Raw genomic sequence first — 17,506 nt, 5'->3', positions numbered from 1 at the left:
CTTTAGGCTAACTCCACCAGTGTCCTGTAAAAGGGCCGGTTCTCTAAATTGGAGGAGACTGTAGCTTCGGTAAAGCTCCAGCGGTACCCGCTAAAAGCATCGCTAAAATGGAGGACTCCCACTGCGTCCCGCACAGATGAAGGGGCGACCGGCGTCCTCCATGCCTGTCGCCCCTTCCGCGCGCGCGCGGGAGGAAACGGCCGGCCAGGGGAGGCGGCTCGCGCGGGAGGAGGGGCGGCGGGCCGCGGTCGGCGGGGCGCGGAGGAGGGGGCCGGCGCGGGCGGAGGGGCGGCGCGGGCCGGCGGGGCAGGGGCGGCGCGCGCGCGGGAGGGCGCGGTGGGGCGCGCGAGGCGCGGGAGCGGCGGCAGCGGGGCGCGGAGGGGCGGCGCGGGCGCGGAGGAGCGGCGGCGGCGGGCGCGGAGGGGCGGCAGCGGGGCGCGGGAGCGGCGGCAGCGGGGCGCGGAGGGGCGGCGCGGGCGCGGAGGAGCGGCGGCGGCGGGCGCGGAGGGGCGGCAGCGGGGCGCGGAGGAGCGGAGGAGGAGGCGCGGAGGAGGGGCGGAGGAGCGGCGGAGGAGGGGCGGAGGAGGAGGGGGGGCGGGCGGCGGCGGAGGAGGAGGAGGGGTGTCGGGCGGAGGAGCGGCGGAGGAGGGGCGGAGGAGGAGGGGGGGCGGGCGGCGGCGGAGGAGGAGGAGGGGTGTCGGGCGGAGGCCGAGGGAGGAGGAGGGGGGGCGGGCGGCGGCGGAGGAGGAGGGGGGGTGGCGGGCGGAGGCCGAGGGAGGAGGAGGGGGGGCGGGCGGCGGCGGAGGAGGAGGGGGGGCGGGCGGCGGCGGAGGAGGAGGAGGGGTGGCGGGCGGAGGCCGAGGGAGGAGGAGGGGGGGCGGGCGGCGGCGGAGGGAGGAGGAGGGGGGCGGGCGGCGGCGGAGGAGGAGGAGGGGTGGCGGGCGGAGGCCGAGGGAGGAGGAGGGGGGGCGGGCGGCGGCCGAGGGAGGAGGAGGGGGGGCGGGCGGCGGAGGAGGAGGGGGGCGGGCGGCGGCGGAGGAGGAGGAGGGGTGGCGGGCGGAGGCCGAGGGAGGAGGAGGGGTGACGGGCGGAGGCAGAGGGGCGGGCGGAGGAGGAGGAGGGGAGGGGGGGGCGGGCGGTTGGAAAAAAAGAAAAAAAATTGAGATTGTGGGGGTATAGAGGATGGAAATAGAGGATATTGTTGGAGTAAAGTTTGGTATAGAGAATGAAGTTGATGTGGAGGAAAAGGATAGGGGATGAGATTTAGAGGACATCGCTGGAGATAGCCTTAGAACAGGAACAGAAGTGAACACTGGAAAACACTAGTCATGCGAATCCTCCGTCCGTCTGCCGTCGTCGATATAGTACCTGTGCTGCTGCAGCTTGAGACAGCTATGCTGGGACAGCCATGCTGCTTGTTCAGTCACCAGTCACCAGACACAGCACTGCAGTCTCCGCAGCTGCAGCTGCAGGGTGTGAACAAGTTGAAAGAAAGAAACTCTAGAGGTTCGGCACCGAACAGCTCTTTAATCCGGTCTCTAATATGACTGCGATTCTTTAGAGGGATCGAGCCCTCTAAAATATTTAGAGGCCTATAATAGAAAACGAACACACCCTCTAAAAATTAATTTTTGTCAGCCCACTCCTAGTCTGCATCAAATTAATTAACAAACTTTTATCTTGTTTAGGACCTGTTCATTTCCTGCCCTCTAAATTTTAGACCCATCACGTCAAAGAGAATCTTGCTATATTTAGAAGTATTAAATAAAATCTGTTTATAAAACTTTTTGCACAGCTGGGTGCTAATTCGCGAGACAAATTTAATGAGCCTAATTAATCCATAGTTTGCCACAGTGATGCTACAGTAATCATCCGCTAATCATGGACTAATATATCTCATTAGATTCGTCTCGCGAATTAGCACTGCGATTCTGCAATTAGTTTTATAATTAGACTTTATTTAATATTTCTAAATGATAAAAAATTTTTTGATGTGACCCTCTAAATTTTAGACCCCAGAAAACAACACAAGCTTAGTTAATTTGTTCCGCAATCCAAATTATACATCCAGAGTTGGTTACATTTATAAGTAATGATTTCCTAGCTAGTAGGAGTACAACACTAGTACAGTAACTGGTCCGATTCGGAAGCTCTGATTGCAGGACCAGGGAGGCGTCGCTCTGATTCCAAGCTTGCTAGGAGGCTAGGCGGTGTTGGGCGTGCCAGCGTCGCTCCTGCTCTCCGCCGGGCTGTACAGCGCCGACCGCGCCTGCAGGGTCCTGGGCCGGCTCTCCTCCAGCTGCCGCACCACCTCCGCCATGGTCGGCCTCGCCGCCGCCACCGGCGCGCAGCAGCCCATCGCCAGCTTCAGCGCCTGCAGCAGCCCCTCCTCCGCGGGGCTCATGCGCAGCCCCTTCACCACCTCCGCGTCCAGCACCTCCTCCAGCGCCGTCTCCTCCAGCACCGCCACCTTCACCGCCGCCGGCAGGTCTGCCGCCGGCTTCCTTCCCATGAGCAGCTCCAGCAGCAGTATCCCGAAGGCGTACACGTCCGTGCGCGCGCTGCACCTCTTGATGGAGTGCAGCTCCGGCGCCTTGTAGCCGTCCGCCTTGGCCGCCGCCAGCACCGCCTCCGCCGCCGCCGGCACCAGCAGCCGGTCCACCGCGTGCTCCGCCAGCCGCGCCACGAAGAGGTCGTCCACGAGCACGTTGGACGAGCGCACGTTGCCGTGCGCCTCGCCCTGGCCGGCGTGCAGGTACGCCAGCGCGCGCGCGGCGCCCAGCGCGATCTTGTGGCGGCGCGGCCACGTGAGCAGCGGGCGGGCCTCGCCTCCGTCGTGCTGCTCGTGCAGGAGGCCGTGCAACGTGCGGGTCCGCGGGAAGTAGTCGTAGACCAGCAGCTTCTCGCCGCGCCTGCCGTGGTAGAAGGCCCTGAGCGGCACGAGGTTGTGGTGGCGCGCGCGTGCGATGCGGCGCACGACGGGCGCGCAGGAGGCGGCGTCCTTGCAGCATCCCTCCCGGAGCAGGCGCAGCTCGATGCTGCCGCCGCCGCTGGCGAGCTTGGCCTTGTACACGGTGCAGTAGGCGGCCTTGTCGACCACCTGGCCGGTGGCATTGAGCACCTCCTCCAGCGTGAGGTGCTCGCCGCCCTCGAAGACCAGCAGCCTGCCCTCTTGTTCGTTGCCGTCGTCATCGGCCTCATCCCCTCCTTGCGCGGTGGCGTCCCGCCGCCTCCACCTCCCCTGGGCCCAGCCGATGGAGACGGAGGCGAGGACGACGGCGGCGACCATGAGGCCGATGACCATGGCGGCGACGCCGCGGGAGCTGAGGCCGGAGGAGGACACGCACTGGTTGCGCAGCGGCGGGCCGCACAGCGAAGGGTGGTTGCCCAGAAAGGCAGCCTCCGTGAAGCGGGAGGCCGCGAAGGTCGGTGGCAGCTGGCCGGAGAAGTTGTTGCAGGAGAGGTTGAGGTCCTGGAGGTGGTCCATCCCGGCGAGGGCCTCCGGGATGGGCCCCTGGAAGCGGTTGGCTGCGAGGTCGAGGCGGCGGAGTCCTCGGAAGGCGGTGAGGAAGGAGGGGAAGGCGCCGGAGAAGCGGTTGGCGCCGAGGTCGAGGACTCGGAGGCTGTCGCAGGTGGTGTTGGGGCCGGCGGGCGCGGGGATGGCCCCCGCGAGAGCGTTGGCGTGGAGGCGGAGGTCGGCGAGGCGGTCGCAGAGGTTCCATATGGCGGTCGGGAGGGGGCCGGAGAGTCGGTTGGCGGAGAGGTCGAGCGCGGAGAGCGCGGGCGCGTTGCCGAGGTCGAGCGGGACGGGGCCGGTGAGTCGGTTGGCCGCGAGGTAGATGGAGTCGAGGGCGGAGAAGGCTCCGAGCTCGGGCGGGAGGGTGCCGGCGAGGGCGGCGGCGGGGAGGCGGATGGATACGAGGAGGAGGGAGGGGTCGTGGGCGAGGGAGAGATTGGCGCGCGCGGCGGCGGTGTCGCAGCGGAGCGGGCGGGCGTCGGGGGCGGTGGACCAGCGGAGGCCGCGCCAGAGGCAGAGCGGGGTGGAGGCGTTCCAGGTGGCGAGCTGGGCGTTGGGGTTCCGGCCCTGGAGCGCGGGCCTGACCTTGGCGAGGAGGAGCGCGGCGTCGGAGGCGGCGGCGGCGGCGGCGGCGAGCGGCAGGCAGAGGAAGAGGAGGAAGGTGAGGAGGAGGCACCACGGATGCAGCATCGAGGCTCAAGCGGGGTGGAGTAGTGACTGGCGACTGGTGTTGGCGGCAAGGAGAGGGGAGTGAGCTTGGCTTCAGGCCGGCAAGGAGAGGGAGTGGAGTGGAGTGGAAGAGGAGGGAGGGAGACGGAGTGCAATGCCAATGGGGGAAGGCAAGGCACAGGCAGGCGGGAATGGATTGCTTTGCATTGCTAGGGAGGGCGAGGGTCCCGTCTGACGCCCTGACGTCCTCTCCTCTCCTCTCCTGCCGCCATTATCTCGTACGGCCTGCCTGCCCCCCATGGCTGCGGATTCCTTTCCCAGCTGATGGATGGATGGGAGCAGCAGAGCAGAGTGACAATTGCGCGTGAATGAATGATGATCAGAATTCAGAAATGAAGGACGCCGTTGCTCTGCTCGACTTCTCTACTGGAGTAGTGTGCAAAATGTATGTATGTAATGGAGTAGTGTGCACACAGCTTGACCGCAGCCGGCTTCGCGCTACAGTAAACGGTGCTGCAAATTCAGCTTCGTCCCACCGCAGTACTACTACAGTAGCCGAAGCCGAATCCGCCGAACCTCCGTAATCTCCGTGCTGCTGCTGCAGGACGCGAATCCTGCACCTTCATCGTGTAGGAGTATTGTCTACGGCAGTAGTATCTTGGTCCACAAGACAAGACAAGACATGAGGAAACTGGCCATCGCCTTGGAATTAGGGCATCAAACCTTGCGATGACTTGTCCATTAGTCCTCGTTGCTTGCTTACTTGTCCAACGCACGCAACAAGACTTGCATCATCTTCTTTTCTGGGGAGGCGAGAAACCTTTTCGGCTTTTTCTGATGCATGATGATGCATCTCCGGGTAGGAGGAGGAGGAGGAGTACTACGTTGCATCATCATCGTTGAGTTGGCAAAGCAAAGCAAAGGGTAAAGTCCAATTTTGGCCATCCAACTATCATCCGAGTTCAATTTTGATCATCCAACTTCAAAAAGACTATCAAAACCGTCGTCACTGGGGATGGAATATTCTTCCACTCTTTTCCATTCCACGTCACTGGGCTGTGGGCTGGGCTGCTGCCTCTTTCCTTGTTAACGCACTTACGTTGCTGCTGGTTAATGGGCCGCCCGACTCTTCCTATACTAAGCTGGGTGGGTGGGCTTCTGTTTCCTTGGTCCTCCACCTCCCTCCCCTCTCTGCTGCTACGCTCTCCGTCTCTCTGGAGAGGGAGAGGGGGAGAGAGAGGCCTCCTAGCCGACAAGGGAAGGGGGGAAAGTGAGTGTCGGCTAGGGTTTCGTCTGATCCGATTCAGAGCCGGCGCGGCGATGAACAACTCCGCCTCGCCGGCGGTGGACTGGGGGGACGACTCCGCGGGGGAGATGGATTCCGAGGACACCGCGGCCGCCGCCTCCATGGGCATGGTCGGCATCGCCAGCATGATGGAGGTCGACGCCGACGACCGCCACCCACCGTCTGCCGCCCCATCCCTCCCCATCGATGCAGACTTCTTCAACGCCTTCCCAGACGACTTCGACGACCAAGACCTCGACTGACCGACCAATTAGGCCAGGCAGAGGCAGGTATCCCTCCCTCCCCTGCCCCCCTCCATGTCCTTTTGCCAGTTCAAGGCCCCTCCATCTAGGCAGCCCACCATTGGAGGGCATCCAATTAGCCAACACGCACAACCAGACCACCTATATCAACCCAGTTCAGCAGCATAGTCTTCTGCTAGTGGAACTGCGTGCTCAAATCGGCAGCATGCTCACATACTTGGCTGGGCAAACCTTTTTATGGCCTTATTTCCTTACCAACTTTGTGCACACATTTATACTGCCTACTGGTAACATAACATGTACTCCATGCAATGCAATGCAAGACATGTATGTGATTTTAATTCATAATGAACTGCTTGTTTTACTGGATGAACCCATCCATAAATAGGCCGCATCTCATGTAGTCCCGCAATTTGGTATGGCTTTTGCCTCCACAACATTTGCTTTATTTATGGTGAAATCAAGCCACCAATTCTAAGCTCTACCAATATTGCACACTACTTCTGTATTATCCTCGATTTCATGCTCATTGGAACCCACTTCCTTCTACATTTTTTTCCTCCTTGAACCCTTTTTATACGCATAACTTGCTGTCTATGTGTTTTGTCATACAATCGACATACGTGGTTGCTCATACATGTTCATTCTATCCATCCATTCTCAGTGGCGCAGTTGTATATGAACCTACCACACCTACATATGGACATGTCGTCTCGCTGCCAAGGAACCACAGGTCAACGATCACCTTCTGCTGCAGCTCTAGTGTTGTATTCTCAGCTATGTTTTCGATACCTGCCCTGGCTACTGCCAGCCGTATGTACAAGAATAAGAATATGTTCTGTTGTGTATTACACAAGTTGATGCAAATGTTCTTGTTGGTTGGATCCTTTGCACGAACGAGTGGGGTTGTAATGTGATGATGGCCTCACACCTCCTGCTTTTTATTTATATAGTGAATACAAATCTGAACATTTGCATTAGGAATATGCCTGCACAGGTCGGAGTTGATGTCGGGATGACAAGGAGATTTGCCTGTAATGAGAGTGGAGGAGTATATCCTATCCGATTGATTGTACACGCAAAAATGCACCTTTGGACTTATTTTGCTGCTGGGCTCTATTTGGCCCAATGGGCTCTGCAAGGCCCATTTTCTGCTGGCTTGGCCCGCCCGTCGCCCTCTTCTTTCTGGCTTCCTCCCTGCATCTTCCTCCTCCGTCTGTTCCGCTGCCACACGAAAACCCTAGCCGCCGCCGCCGCCGCAGATCATCTTGAGATGGGAGGCAAGTGCCCGCACCGCAAGGTCAAGAAGCGCCGCCTCTCGCACAAGACGGCGCGTCGTGGCAAGTTCCTCCTCAAGGCCGACGATGCCGTCTACGAGGAGCTCGTCAAGCTGGCCGACCAGGGGAAGGATGCCGAAGCCAAGGAGCTCCCCGTAGACGAGGACCTTCCCGGCATGGGACAGTTCTACTGCCTCCACTGCGAGTATGATCTCCCCCCTTCAGCCGATCTACCGTCTGTTGTTCCCTCTCTCATAACTGTTCGTGATGAATCCACTTGACTTGTTATATCAACACCAAAAGTAGGGCGATTTCAGTTTGCTAGTATTCCTTCCTTTGATGAAATTAGTTTTATGTGTGCAATTATATGCTGCTGCTGATTTCCACCCAGACTAGAAGCTCCCCTTTTTTTGTTTATGCAGACGAATAAAACAGCGACTTTGAGTTCAGTATAGACTAAATTTAGATAGACTAGCAACTGTTGCAAGGAATTTAATAAGTTTGATTATCGGTGTCACTATGCTTGTGATAAACTGCGGTTCTCTTGCAAAAGTGCAATCACGCGTCTAATCTCGTTCTGATCATATAACACTTGTTATTTTTGGCTGCAGCCGTTACTTTGCAAGCGAGAGCGTGAAGGATGAGCACTACCGCTCAAAGCGCCACAAGAAAAGGTGGTTCATCCCCTTGTTCTAAGTCTACGTAGTAATTTTGTAACCATTACTCAGAGATAGATAGAATGAAAATCTGGATTGAACACATGCTAGCTTTGCAGAGGCTACCCAGTTGAGGGAAAACATTTGATTTATGCCTTCAGTGTGATGGACAAACTTGTGATTTGTGCTGGTTAGATATGCCCTATTGCATGATTATTCTCAGCGGAAGAAAAAGCGTGCTGCCAATTTATAAGATGTCCAAGGACCACTTAGTTTGTATAGCTAGACAGAACAATGCAATCAGTTAGAACACTCTAATACATCAAGCATTCAAGCTGCATGTAACCAGTTATTTAGAGGTGGATAAGTTTGAGACTTGAGTGACCTTTCTGTGTGTGGGTGTACATATCACATAGACTGTAACTAAATAAGTATTGGGGTCCTATGATAGTGACCTAACATTGAAAGCAGGTATACTTAGATGTTACCAGTCTGATCTTTCCATTGGCCGAACATGTGAAATATCTGATGTAGGAAGGATTCCGTGGGTAGCATAATTTGATGAACTGTGGTGTCTTCTGTATCTAATCATGACCTTTGGATGATTGCAGGGTGAAGGTAATGTCTGGACCAGCTCCACACACGCAACTTGACGCGGAACTTGCTGCTGGAATGGGAATGCCTGACAATGGCCTGAAGCTCATGTCCATGTGAAGGAACAAGGAACCTCTTGTTAGTTTCTTGCTGTCATACATCTGAAGAAGTTGCTTTGCTCAGTAGCTAATGGAGTTAGTAGATGGTGTTTAATGTCCAAGACTTGTTCTAAGAGAGGCTTCATCAGGATGAGAGGGATTTTGGGAGGGTCAGGGGTCAATGCCTGTATCATGAAATCAGTTACCGATCAACGATAATGGTCTTTATCATTTGGCTGCAGATCGATCGTGTGTTGTCTATGAAATAGAAGTTGGCTTTACAGGCTATTTGGTTTGATGGACAAACTTTACATGATGTCTTGGTACCCTAGCTAGCACACTGGTAGGGTTACTAGTTAGGTAACCTTGGCTGTTCCATGTGTGTAATGAATGGTACCATGAGACAGACAGACAGACGCTAGAGCTAGAGGTGGGCTTCCATGAACAGCAGCACTTGTCAGCTACCATTCCCTGTGAAGATTTCCTACCTAGATCCATTTGATTCTCCCCGTGACGGGGGGTTTTGGCTTCTGATGCCTTTACCATTGGATGAGATGGATTGTCAGCTTCCATTCCCTGTGATGATTTCCTAGATCCATTGGCAAGTTTGTGCTCATTTTCATGTTGGTTGGATTTGAGCTTGCTAATTGCTACCGGTGTGAATGATGTTTGTTGCTCCAATTGGACGGGACCAGAGGAAGAGCATGCCTCTCTCTCCTCTCTTGTGCTCTGGAAGAGATGATGGATCACAAGCGTGGTCCAAATGAAATGATGATATTAGCAGCAGGAGCATGCCCGGGAGGAATGGAAATCTTGCTTTGATCTCAAGCAATGGCTGGGCAGTCAGGCTATCAGCATCCTATGTGTATGTCTACTTTTTCTTATTTCTAAAGCAAAGTAATGATTATTTGGTTCGTCAACTAGAATCCTAATCAAAATCCGGAGAATCAATCGGAATTCTAATCGGACCCCAGACAAATCAATCGGAATTCCAATCGGAACTCAAACAAATCAATCGGAATTCCAATCGCACCTGAACGATCAATGCCTCGCGCGATCACGGCACGACCTGTATACGTGTATACGGAGTGAAAGAACATAAAATTGGTGGTTGCCTCACGCGGTCACAGCACAACCTATATACGGAGTGAAAGAACACAAAATTAACAACCTATGTACGGAGTGAAAGAACATAAAATTGGTGGTCTTATATAGATCTAGGTAAATTTATATTACCCATAGCAACACATAGATCTAGGTAAATTTATATTACCCGTAGCAACGCACGCGCACGGATGCTTAGTGTACTAAGGATAGATCCATTCCATTTGGCTGTTGTTTCACATCTGTGCTCTGCACACCAATGCAACTTGCTATTCCCTGAAAGCTACTACTGCTAGTTGCTGTGCCAATGTAAAAGGTTGCTTGGGTTTCTTTGACACGTGGTACATGGCCCAGAAATTGTTGGAATGCCAGATGGCTCAGCTCTTGTCGAGTCTGGACAGGCTGGCTGGCTGGGTGTCTCAGATTTGGCACTTCCTTGTTCCTTTACTGTAGATTTCATTCTCAGTCACCGAGTCAGTCATAAGCTTGCTGGTGTCTGCGTTGCTGTTGGGGCACACAATCATGCTGGTGATGCTGCCAAGGTGGAATTGGCAGCTGTAACAAGTAGCAGTACTGTAGTAGGGAAACCCAATCTCTATCTTCAACTGGTACTAGAACTGGATGGGAAGGACTAAAGGCCTGCCATGTTCCTACTGTTCCTCCTCCTAATCCCATTCGGCAATTTCCTTGCACATGTGACACAGCCATCAAGTCGTCAAACTCTGCGGCTCTCGGCCCTGATTTCCTGCAACCCTGCCTGCCCTTCTCTTCTTGTTCACATTCGGTCAGGCAGGCGAGCTCCATTGTTTCCGGCGATCTGTCCATAGGATGCCTCCCCCCAGGTCATAAGCAGCCTGTTGGGTCGCGTGCTCAGCACTAGATCCTGTCTCCCTGAGAAAAGGATACTGCTAGGAGGAGTACAAGTTCAGCTGCTGCCTACTGATGAGTAGGAGCGAGTGCTCAACGGAAATTCAGGTTCCTTTTCTTTTTGGAGCATGAAGCTATAAGTACATACTGCTATCCTAATATAGTACGTAGTAATTTGGAAGCACATTACCTAGCTTGTTGTCTCTAGTATCTAGTACTTGGTTACAGAACATCTCTTAATTTCCCATCTCTTATTACATGGAATGGCATATACTACTTAGTAAGTACTGTATATATAGTAGGGTCCTGCTGCTGCTGCTTCTGTTGCATAGTAGTATCTCACTATCTGAGTCCCAGCAAGCAGTGCCAATCGATCATAAAAAAAAAGAAAGAAAGAAAACTGATACGTACTAGTATATATCATCATCCTAAATAAAACCTCAAATCATCAAATTGTACAGTTGAAGTGAAGGCGTTCTCTTTGTTTCCTGCCGTCTCCTAGGCAGGCAGCCTCAATCAATCAAACTAGCAGGCAGGCAAGGCAGCCTCCTAGTCCTAGGTCCCGATGGACGGCGACGCCAACGACGACGAGGGTCCAGGTCCAGCACCAGCACCAGTGAGCCTCTGCAGCTGCAGCATCCGCGCGTAGCAGCCGTCCGGGTGGTGCTTGAGCAGGTGCGAGTGCGATCCCTGCTCCACCACCTTGCCGTCGTCGATCACGGCGATGGTGTGGGCGTTGCGCACCGTGGCGAGGCGGTGCGCCACCACGATGGTGGTGGTGGTGCGCCCGGCCCCCGCGCGCTCCAGCGCCTCCTGCACGCATCGCTCCGACTCCGCGTCCAGCGCGCTGGTGGCCTCGTCCAGCAGCAGGATGGGCGCCTGCTTCACCAGCGCGCGCGCCACGGCGATCCGCTGCCGCTGCCCGCCGGACAGCTGCACCCCGCGCTCCCCGACCTGCGTCCGGTACCCTTCCGGCAGCGCCGAGATGAACTTGTGGGCGTTGGCCTGCGCCGCCGCCTCCACCACCTCCGCCTCCGTCGCGCCCTCGCGCCCGTAGGCGATGTTGTCGTGGATGCTCGCCGCGAACAGGAAGGGCTCCTGCGGCACCACCGCGATGACGCGCCGCAGCGCCCGCAGGTTGTACTTGCGCACGTCCTTGCCGTCGAGGAGCACGCGCCCGGAGCTGGGCTCGTAGAAGCGCTGCACCAGCGCCAGCACGGAGCTCTTGCCGCACCCGCTCGGCCCCACCAGCGCCAGCGTCTTGCCGGCGCGCGCCCGGAGGCTGAGGTCCCGGAACACCTGCACGTCCGGCCGCGACGGGTAGGCGAAGTCCACGTGCTTGAGCTCCACCTCGCCGCGCGGCCGCTCCGGCACGGGCGCCGCGTCCACGTCGTCCGGCTCCACCTCCGTCTTGCGGTCGATGGTCTCGAACACGGAGCGCATGGCGCGGCCGCCCTTGACGAAGTCGGGGGCCAGCGTCAGCGTCTCGGCGGCGCCGTTGGCGGACACCATGAGCACCATGAAGACGCGGATGGTGCGCGAGAAGTCGGAGACGCCGTGCTTCACCAGCCAGGCCGCGTACCAGAGCCCCAGCGCGTACGACGCGTACAGCAGGAACTGCGCCACGCCGTAGCCGCTGCCGGCGATCTGCCCCTTCCACATGCACCGCCGCAGCGGGCCGCGCAGGTTGGCCTCGAACAGCCCCGTGATCTTGCGCTCCGCGTTGAAGGCCGCCACGGTGCGCAGGTTGGCGACGGCCTCGCCGGCGATCTGCGTGGCCCTGGCGTGCGCGGCCTCCAGGTCCCCCGAGAAACCCTTCATGAACATCTTCTGCAGCACGGTGGCGCCGACTACCAGCGGGAACACGGCCAGGAGCACCAGCGCGAGGCGCCACTGGAGGACGAAGCCCGCGGTGCAGGCCACGAGCATCAGCGCCGAGTTCTGGACGATGACGGAGATGCGGTCCCCGATGGCGGAGCGCACGTTCTGGGCGTCGAGCGCGAGCCTGGCGGCGACGCGCGCGCTGGCATTCTCGTCGGCGTCGAACCAGGCGATCTCGTTGCGGAGCACGGCTGCGAACATCTTCTCGCGCACGCGCTTGGTGAGGTTCTCGCCGACGGCGTCCCAGAACATGTGCTGCACCGTGTTGAACACCAGCGCCGCCGACGACATGCCGATGAGGAGGTAGCAGTACTTGGCGATCTGGCGCTCCATGTAGCGCGGGTCCGGCGCGTAGTAGACGCTGAGCACGGCGCTGAGGACGTAGGCGAAGATGGCGCTGAAGGAGCCGCAGACCATGGAGCCCAGGGAGCCGAGCAGCGCGTAGCCCCACTCGGGCGAGTTCATCCTGGCGAGGCGGAGGAAGGAGCTGGCGCCGGCGCGGAAGGCCACGGGTTGATTTTGGTGGTGGTGGTGGTCGTGGATGGAGAGGGTGAAGTCGGCGGTGGAGAAGTCGGAGAGGCGGCGCGAGTAGGGGGAGCGGCCGTAGGAGGAGTTGCGCGTCATGATGGGGGAGCTGACGGAGTTGCGGGCGCTGGAGGGCCTGGCGCTGCTCCGGCGGGCGTTGACGAGCGCGGCCTCGTGCGCCTGCTCCTGCATGCGGATGAGCTTGGCGTAGGTGCCGTGCTCCCCCTTGGCCATGAGCTCGTCGTGGGTGCCCATCTCGGAGACGGCGCCGCCCTGGAGCACGGCCACCAGGTCGGCCTTGCGGATGGTGGAGAGACGGTGGGCGATCACCAGGGTGGTGCGCCCGATCATGAAGCGGTCCAGCGCCTCCTGCACCAGCTTCTCCGACTCCGAGTCCAGCGCGCTGGTGGCCTCGTCCAGCAGCAGGATGGCCGGGTTCTTGAGCATGGCGCGGGCGATGGCGATGCGCTGCTTCTGACCGCCGGAGAGCTGGAGCCCGCGATCGCCGACCTGCCACCATCATGCATCAAACAAACTGCAGGTTGACATTGACTGTCACCATCTCAGTGAATTCTTGTTTATACTAACTACTGATTGACCGGACTGGAGTGTTGTTTAACCATGCATGCATGCATGCATGATGGGCATACAAACAAGCCTTGCTTACTTGCTTAGTGTGGAATCAAAGCATGAAAGCAATGGCATGCATGTGGAGTCAGCGGAGAGGGTACTGTCACAGTACTATATATATATATATATATGAGCTTTGTTTGGATTAACCCCCTTTCCCATATGAGATGTGATTAACTAACAACGAGACTGCCTGCCATTGACAGTAAAATACTACTTGTACTAAGCAGCATGTCAGCATGGGCCTGGGCCTGACACTCTCTTTCTTTCTCCTCATGACAAGGAGAGGAGGAAGATGCCTCTTGCCTTTGCCTACTCAAGGAGAGGAGTAGGAGCAGGACAGACAGATAGGGTGATTGATTCTTCGTTCTTGGGATCAAATCAAACTAATCATTCAACTTGACATTCCTGACAAAATGCCAACTTGGATTCCTGCTATCTATCCTAGGAGCTCTACTTTTTTCTTTTCTACCCCAGAGGCAGCACAGGATGTTAAAGGCTGCAGAGAACCCCATCAATTTATCTGCCCCTGCAATCAGCAGCTAGTGGAGAAAAAATTGTGATATATAGCAAAGAGAGAATCTTGGCATGTTACTTGCCTGTAACCCGCAACAGCAACAGCAAATCTGATAGCAACAGCCTCCTAACAACTGCCCTCCCTAGCTAGTGTCGTGAGTGCTGCGCTGCGCTGTGATGGACCCGACCCCATGGCCCATGCTGCCTGCTCATGTGCAGCTGCTGCCGCGGCCTAACGAAACGAGCACAAACAGTGATCCAATCCCAGCATCTGAGGGCTGAGGCACGAGCGCGACGCATGAATGAACAACAAACGATATGCTCATATGCATGCATGATGACATGGAGAAAGAAAAGCTGCAGCTGAAAGCAACCATGTCCACTGGCTCACAGTCAGCCACTCTCTCTCTCTCTCTCTCTCTCTCTCTCTCTCTCTCTCTCTCTGTAAACTCTCTGTAATGGAGTGGAGTGGATTGTTGGAGATCCATTGGAGAAGGAAGAAAGAAAGTAAGAAACAAGCAACAACAGTTGCTCACCTGCGTGTCGTATCCGTCGGGGAGCTTGATGATGAATGAGTGGGCGTTGGCCACCCTGGCCGCCTCCTCCATCTCCGCCTGCGTCGCGCTCTCGCTCTCCCGCCCCAGCAGCAGGTTCTCCTTGATGCTCGTCGCGAACAGCGTCGGCTCCTGCGCCACCAGGCCCATCTGCTGCCGGAGCCACCGGAGCTTCAGGCTCTTCAGATCATGCCCGTCCAGCAAGATCTGCCCTGCAAAACCAAGTTGCTAGCATTTCATTCAGAATGGCATCAGAATTCAGAATTTCAGTCAAGAATGGCATGTGCGATGCGAGGCCACACACAGTAGCATCTTGCCGGGCAATAGTACTAGTTTTCTAGACTTTTTGCCTAGGCACCCATAGCTGTAGCTATGCTATGACTATGACTGAACAAGGGCACCCAGGAAAGAAACAAGATGCTTGCTTGACTATGACTAGCAGTAGCAGGCAGCAGCAGCCCATGAGGCCGGCAAGCTCTGCTTCAAGCATTCACTTCACTTTCTTGTTTGTTGCGTTGCATTGCAGTTGCACAGTGGAAGCTTCTTCCTCTTCCATTCCACCCAGCAATGGGGCAATTGATTTGGCAAATGCTGAAATACTGTGAAGGAGGCAATGTCTAACAACATGAATAATAATCCATGAATCGATGAATTTTACCTGCGCTGGGGTCGTAGAACCTCTCGATGAGCGACACCACCGTGCTCTTCCCGGAGCCGGAGCTCCCCACCAGCGCGATGGTCTTCCCGGCCGGCACGCTCAGCGAGAAGCCGCGCAGGATGGGCACGTCCGGCCGCGACGGGTACGCGAAGTCCACGCTCCGCATCTCCACCCGCCCCGTCACCGACTCCAGCTCCACGCCGCCGCCGTCCCGTGAGATCCCCGGCTTGTGGTCAATGATGCGGAAGATCTTGGCGGCCGCCACGCGCGCCTTGGCGAAGGCGGCCATGCTCGGCGCCGACTGCCCGAGGGCCAGGCCTCCGATCATGACGGAGAACATGGTGGCGATGGCGAGGCCCCCGTTGGTGTGGTGGGCGCGCACCAGGTGGCCGCCGTACCAGAGCAGCAGGCCGTAGCAGCAGAAGACGGTGAAGTAGGTGCCGCCGAGGCCGATCCCCTTGGCGAAGCCGCTGCGGTAGCCGATCTTCTGCGCCACGGCGAGCGCCGCCGAGTAGGCCCGCATTGCGCGTTCCTCGCCGACGAATGCCTGCACGATCCGTATCTGCGCCAGCGCCTGCTCGGCGATGTTGCTGGCGTTGGAGAGCGCGTCCTGGCTCCTGGAGGAGAGCTTGGCGAGCGCAGCGGCGCTGAGGCCCCCGATGACGGCGATGAGCGGCACGACGGCGAGCGTGACGAGCGCGAGCTGCCAGGCGGCAGTGAATCCGACGACGAAGCCTGCGACGAAGGTTGCAATGTAGTGGATGAGGTTGCCGAGCTTCTCGCTGATGGCGTCCTGCACGATGACGGCGTCGGCGTTGATGGCGTAGATGACGTCGGAGGTGCGGACGTCGGTGTCGAAGAAGGAGACGTCCTGGCGGAGGGCGGCGTCGAGGTAGCGGATCCGCATCCGGGTGGACTGGCGCTCGCCGGTCCACATCCAGCAAGAGATCTCTGCCGAAGAAGCACGCAATTGGTTGGGTTGGGTTGGGTTGGTTTGCTTTGGTTTGGTGATTGATCTGATCCCCAAGATCTCATTTTTATTTTTATGGTGATTGATTGAATTGAATTGATCCCCAAGCAGCTAGCTAGCTAGCTAGCAGTTACCTGCCCATGAGGATGCCCAGATTGCTGCCCCGACGACGAGGAAGTAGAAGGCGTACTTGACGACGAGGCGGACCATGGTGTCCGGGTCGTCGGCGTGGGAGCCGAAGGAGTCGACGAGGTCTGCGAAGAAGCGGAGGAAGACGGGGAGCGAGCAGCCGTGGACGAGGGCGCCGAGGGTGCCGACGAGCATGAGCACGCAGTCGAGGCCGTCGGCGAAGCGGAAGAGGTCGCGCAGGGCGGCCGGCGGGGTGGGCTTCTTGGCGTCGTTATTACTGGATGGCCTGGCATTGGAAGCAGGCTGCTCGGCGGTCTCCAGAGGAGGCGGAGGCGGAGGAGGAGGTGGAGCAGGGGTACCAGCAGCAGCAGGGGGTGTGGATTGCTCTGCTTCTCCGTCTTGTGCTAGGAAGCCGTCGGAGGAGGGCTGGTGGGATGGGGAGGGCAGGTGGAAGGCCTCGAGCTCCGGCCGCGCCCACTCGTCGGCGGCGTCGGCATGGTGGGCGCCGAGGACGACGACGCGCGCCCTGATCTCCTCCGGGTCGGCAGCGGCGCTGGACATGGGGAATCCACCTCGGCAGCAGGGGCAGAGCAGAGGAGTGTTGACGCCAATGGGGACTTGGAGAGGGGAGGGGATGGGAGAGGGAGAGCAAAGCCTTGCCTGCCTCTCTCCCTCTCCACTCTTTGTCCTCTTCTTATAATGGCCGCCGGCCTGCTTGGATGGCCGCCTGGGATTGGACACCTCACCTCAGCTGCGTTGCTGCGTATGCTTCCGGGTATGTACTCGACTAGTGTAGTATAGACTAGTACCCGTACCTGTTGTACCTCCATTCCATGTTGTTGTTCCCTTCGTCTTGGCAGCTTCCATTCCTTTCTGTATTCACTCATTCTATACAGATCATCAACTTGCTTGTAATGGATTCTGATTTTCTCCTAGAAATCATGGTCCCATGTGTCAATGATTTTCTTTAGGAAAACATTGGTAATAAGTACTACTACTACTCTATAGTAAGATTTGTGGTAGGCTTCCTTCGACTAGAACATCTGAACTCGGTGTGTTTGGTTTGACCATGGGTTGGGTGATTGGGTCCATTCCTGCTTTCTGGGTTGCGTTCAACCCACCTACTATTTGGTTAAGAGGTTGGGTTCGTCCGAATTTTCTATTTGATTGGAAGTCTGCATATATGGGTTATGGGTCGAGATAGCCTTTTGCGGGGCCCACATTTCAACCTCTCAGCTCACCTTCTTCTCCCTCTCCTTCACCCTTCTTCCCACCGGAGCTAGCGCCACCCCAAACCCGAGCTGCTACACCTG

The 17,506-nt window shown here is 57.3% G+C and overlaps 4 protein-coding genes across 5 annotated transcripts; 2 read left to right on the top strand and 2 right to left on the bottom strand.

Moving 5' to 3' along the window:
- Nucleotides 1–2,077: 2,077 nt before the first annotated feature.
- On the bottom strand, nucleotides 2,078–5,126 carry LOC112897341 (putative kinase-like protein TMKL1). Its single transcript, XM_025965618.1, has one exon. The coding sequence runs from the start codon at nucleotides 4,205–4,207 to the stop codon at nucleotides 2,204–2,206; it is 2,004 nt and encodes a 667-aa protein (XP_025821403.1). The 5' UTR covers nucleotides 4,208–5,126; the 3' UTR covers nucleotides 2,078–2,203.
- Nucleotides 5,127–5,356: 230 nt separating this feature from the next.
- LOC112897376 lies at nucleotides 5,357–6,714 on the top strand. 2 transcript variants are annotated; one of them, XM_025965663.1, is made up of 2 exons: nucleotides 5,357–5,757; nucleotides 6,399–6,714. In XM_025965663.1, the coding sequence occupies exon 1, from the start codon at nucleotides 5,507–5,509 to the stop codon at nucleotides 5,732–5,734; it is 228 nt and encodes a 75-aa protein (XP_025821448.1). In that variant the 5' UTR covers nucleotides 5,357–5,506; the 3' UTR covers nucleotides 5,735–5,757; nucleotides 6,399–6,714. The 2 variants fall into 2 exon arrangements, with proteins under 2 accessions (XP_025821448.1, XP_025821447.1); XM_025965662.1 differs by having other exon boundaries at nucleotides 5,357–5,761.
- Nucleotides 6,715–6,929: 215 nt separating this feature from the next.
- On the top strand, nucleotides 6,930–8,670 carry LOC112897375 (zinc finger protein 593 homolog). Its single transcript, XM_025965661.1, has 3 exons — nucleotides 6,930–7,216; nucleotides 7,623–7,685; nucleotides 8,279–8,670. Exons 1-3 carry the CDS (start codon nucleotides 7,008–7,010, stop codon nucleotides 8,379–8,381), a joined length of 375 nt encoding a protein of 124 aa, XP_025821446.1. The 5' UTR covers nucleotides 6,930–7,007; the 3' UTR covers nucleotides 8,382–8,670.
- A 1,753-nt stretch (nucleotides 8,671–10,423) lies between these two features.
- LOC112897822 (ABC transporter B family member 1) lies at nucleotides 10,424–17,067 on the bottom strand. Its single transcript, XM_025966212.1, has 4 exons — nucleotides 16,199–17,067; nucleotides 15,095–16,045; nucleotides 14,419–14,648; nucleotides 10,424–13,246 (listed from the first exon to the last, which is right to left on the bottom strand). The coding sequence occupies exons 1-4, from the start codon at nucleotides 16,752–16,754 to the stop codon at nucleotides 10,886–10,888; spliced, it is 4,098 nt and encodes a 1,365-aa protein (XP_025821997.1). The 5' UTR covers nucleotides 16,755–17,067; the 3' UTR covers nucleotides 10,424–10,885.
- Between the last annotated feature and the right edge of the window lie 439 nt (nucleotides 17,068–17,506).

This window comes from Panicum hallii, chromosome 6, assembly GCF_002211085.1.
Source record: "Panicum hallii strain FIL2 chromosome 6, PHallii_v3.1, whole genome shotgun sequence".
Classification (NCBI taxonomy): Eukaryota; Viridiplantae; Streptophyta; class Magnoliopsida; order Poales; family Poaceae; genus Panicum; species Panicum hallii.
The sequence above is the reverse complement of the archived record's forward strand: the minus strand, read 5'-3'. Positions and strand labels throughout refer to the sequence as shown.

What these genes read in the sequence shown, in the direction of transcription:
- LOC112897341 (XM_025965618.1), bottom strand. Translation starts at nt 4,207, where the DNA reads ATGCTGCATCCGTGGTGCCTCCTCCTCACCTTCCTCCTCTTCCTCTGC.
- LOC112897376 (XM_025965663.1), top strand. Translation starts at nt 5,507, where the DNA reads ATGAACAACTCCGCCTCGCCGGCGGTGGACTGGGGGGACGACTCCGCG.
- LOC112897375 (XM_025965661.1), top strand. Translation starts at nt 7,008, where the DNA reads ATGGGAGGCAAGTGCCCGCACCGCAAGGTCAAGAAGCGCCGCCTCTCG. An exon ending in TTCTACTGCCTCCACTGCGA is followed by an intron (nt 7,217 to 7,622) that starts GTATGATCTCCC and finishes TTTTGGCTGCAG; the next exon opens with CCGTTACTTTGCAAGCGAGA. An exon ending in TCAAAGCGCCACAAGAAAAG is followed by an intron (nt 7,686 to 8,278) that starts GTGGTTCATCCC and finishes GGATGATTGCAG; the next exon opens with GGTGAAGGTAATGTCTGGAC.
- LOC112897822 (XM_025966212.1), bottom strand. Translation starts at nt 16,754, where the DNA reads ATGTCCAGCGCCGCTGCCGACCCGGAGGAGATCAGGGCGCGCGTCGTC. An exon ending in GTTCTACGACCCCAGCGCAG is followed by an intron (nt 14,649 to 15,094) that starts GTAAAATTCATC and finishes TTGGTTTTGCAG; the next exon opens with GGCAGATCTTGCTGGACGGG. An exon ending in CCGACGGATACGACACGCAG is followed by an intron (nt 13,247 to 14,418) that starts GTGAGCAACTGT and finishes TGATGGTGGCAG; the next exon opens with GTCGGCGATCGCGGGCTCCA.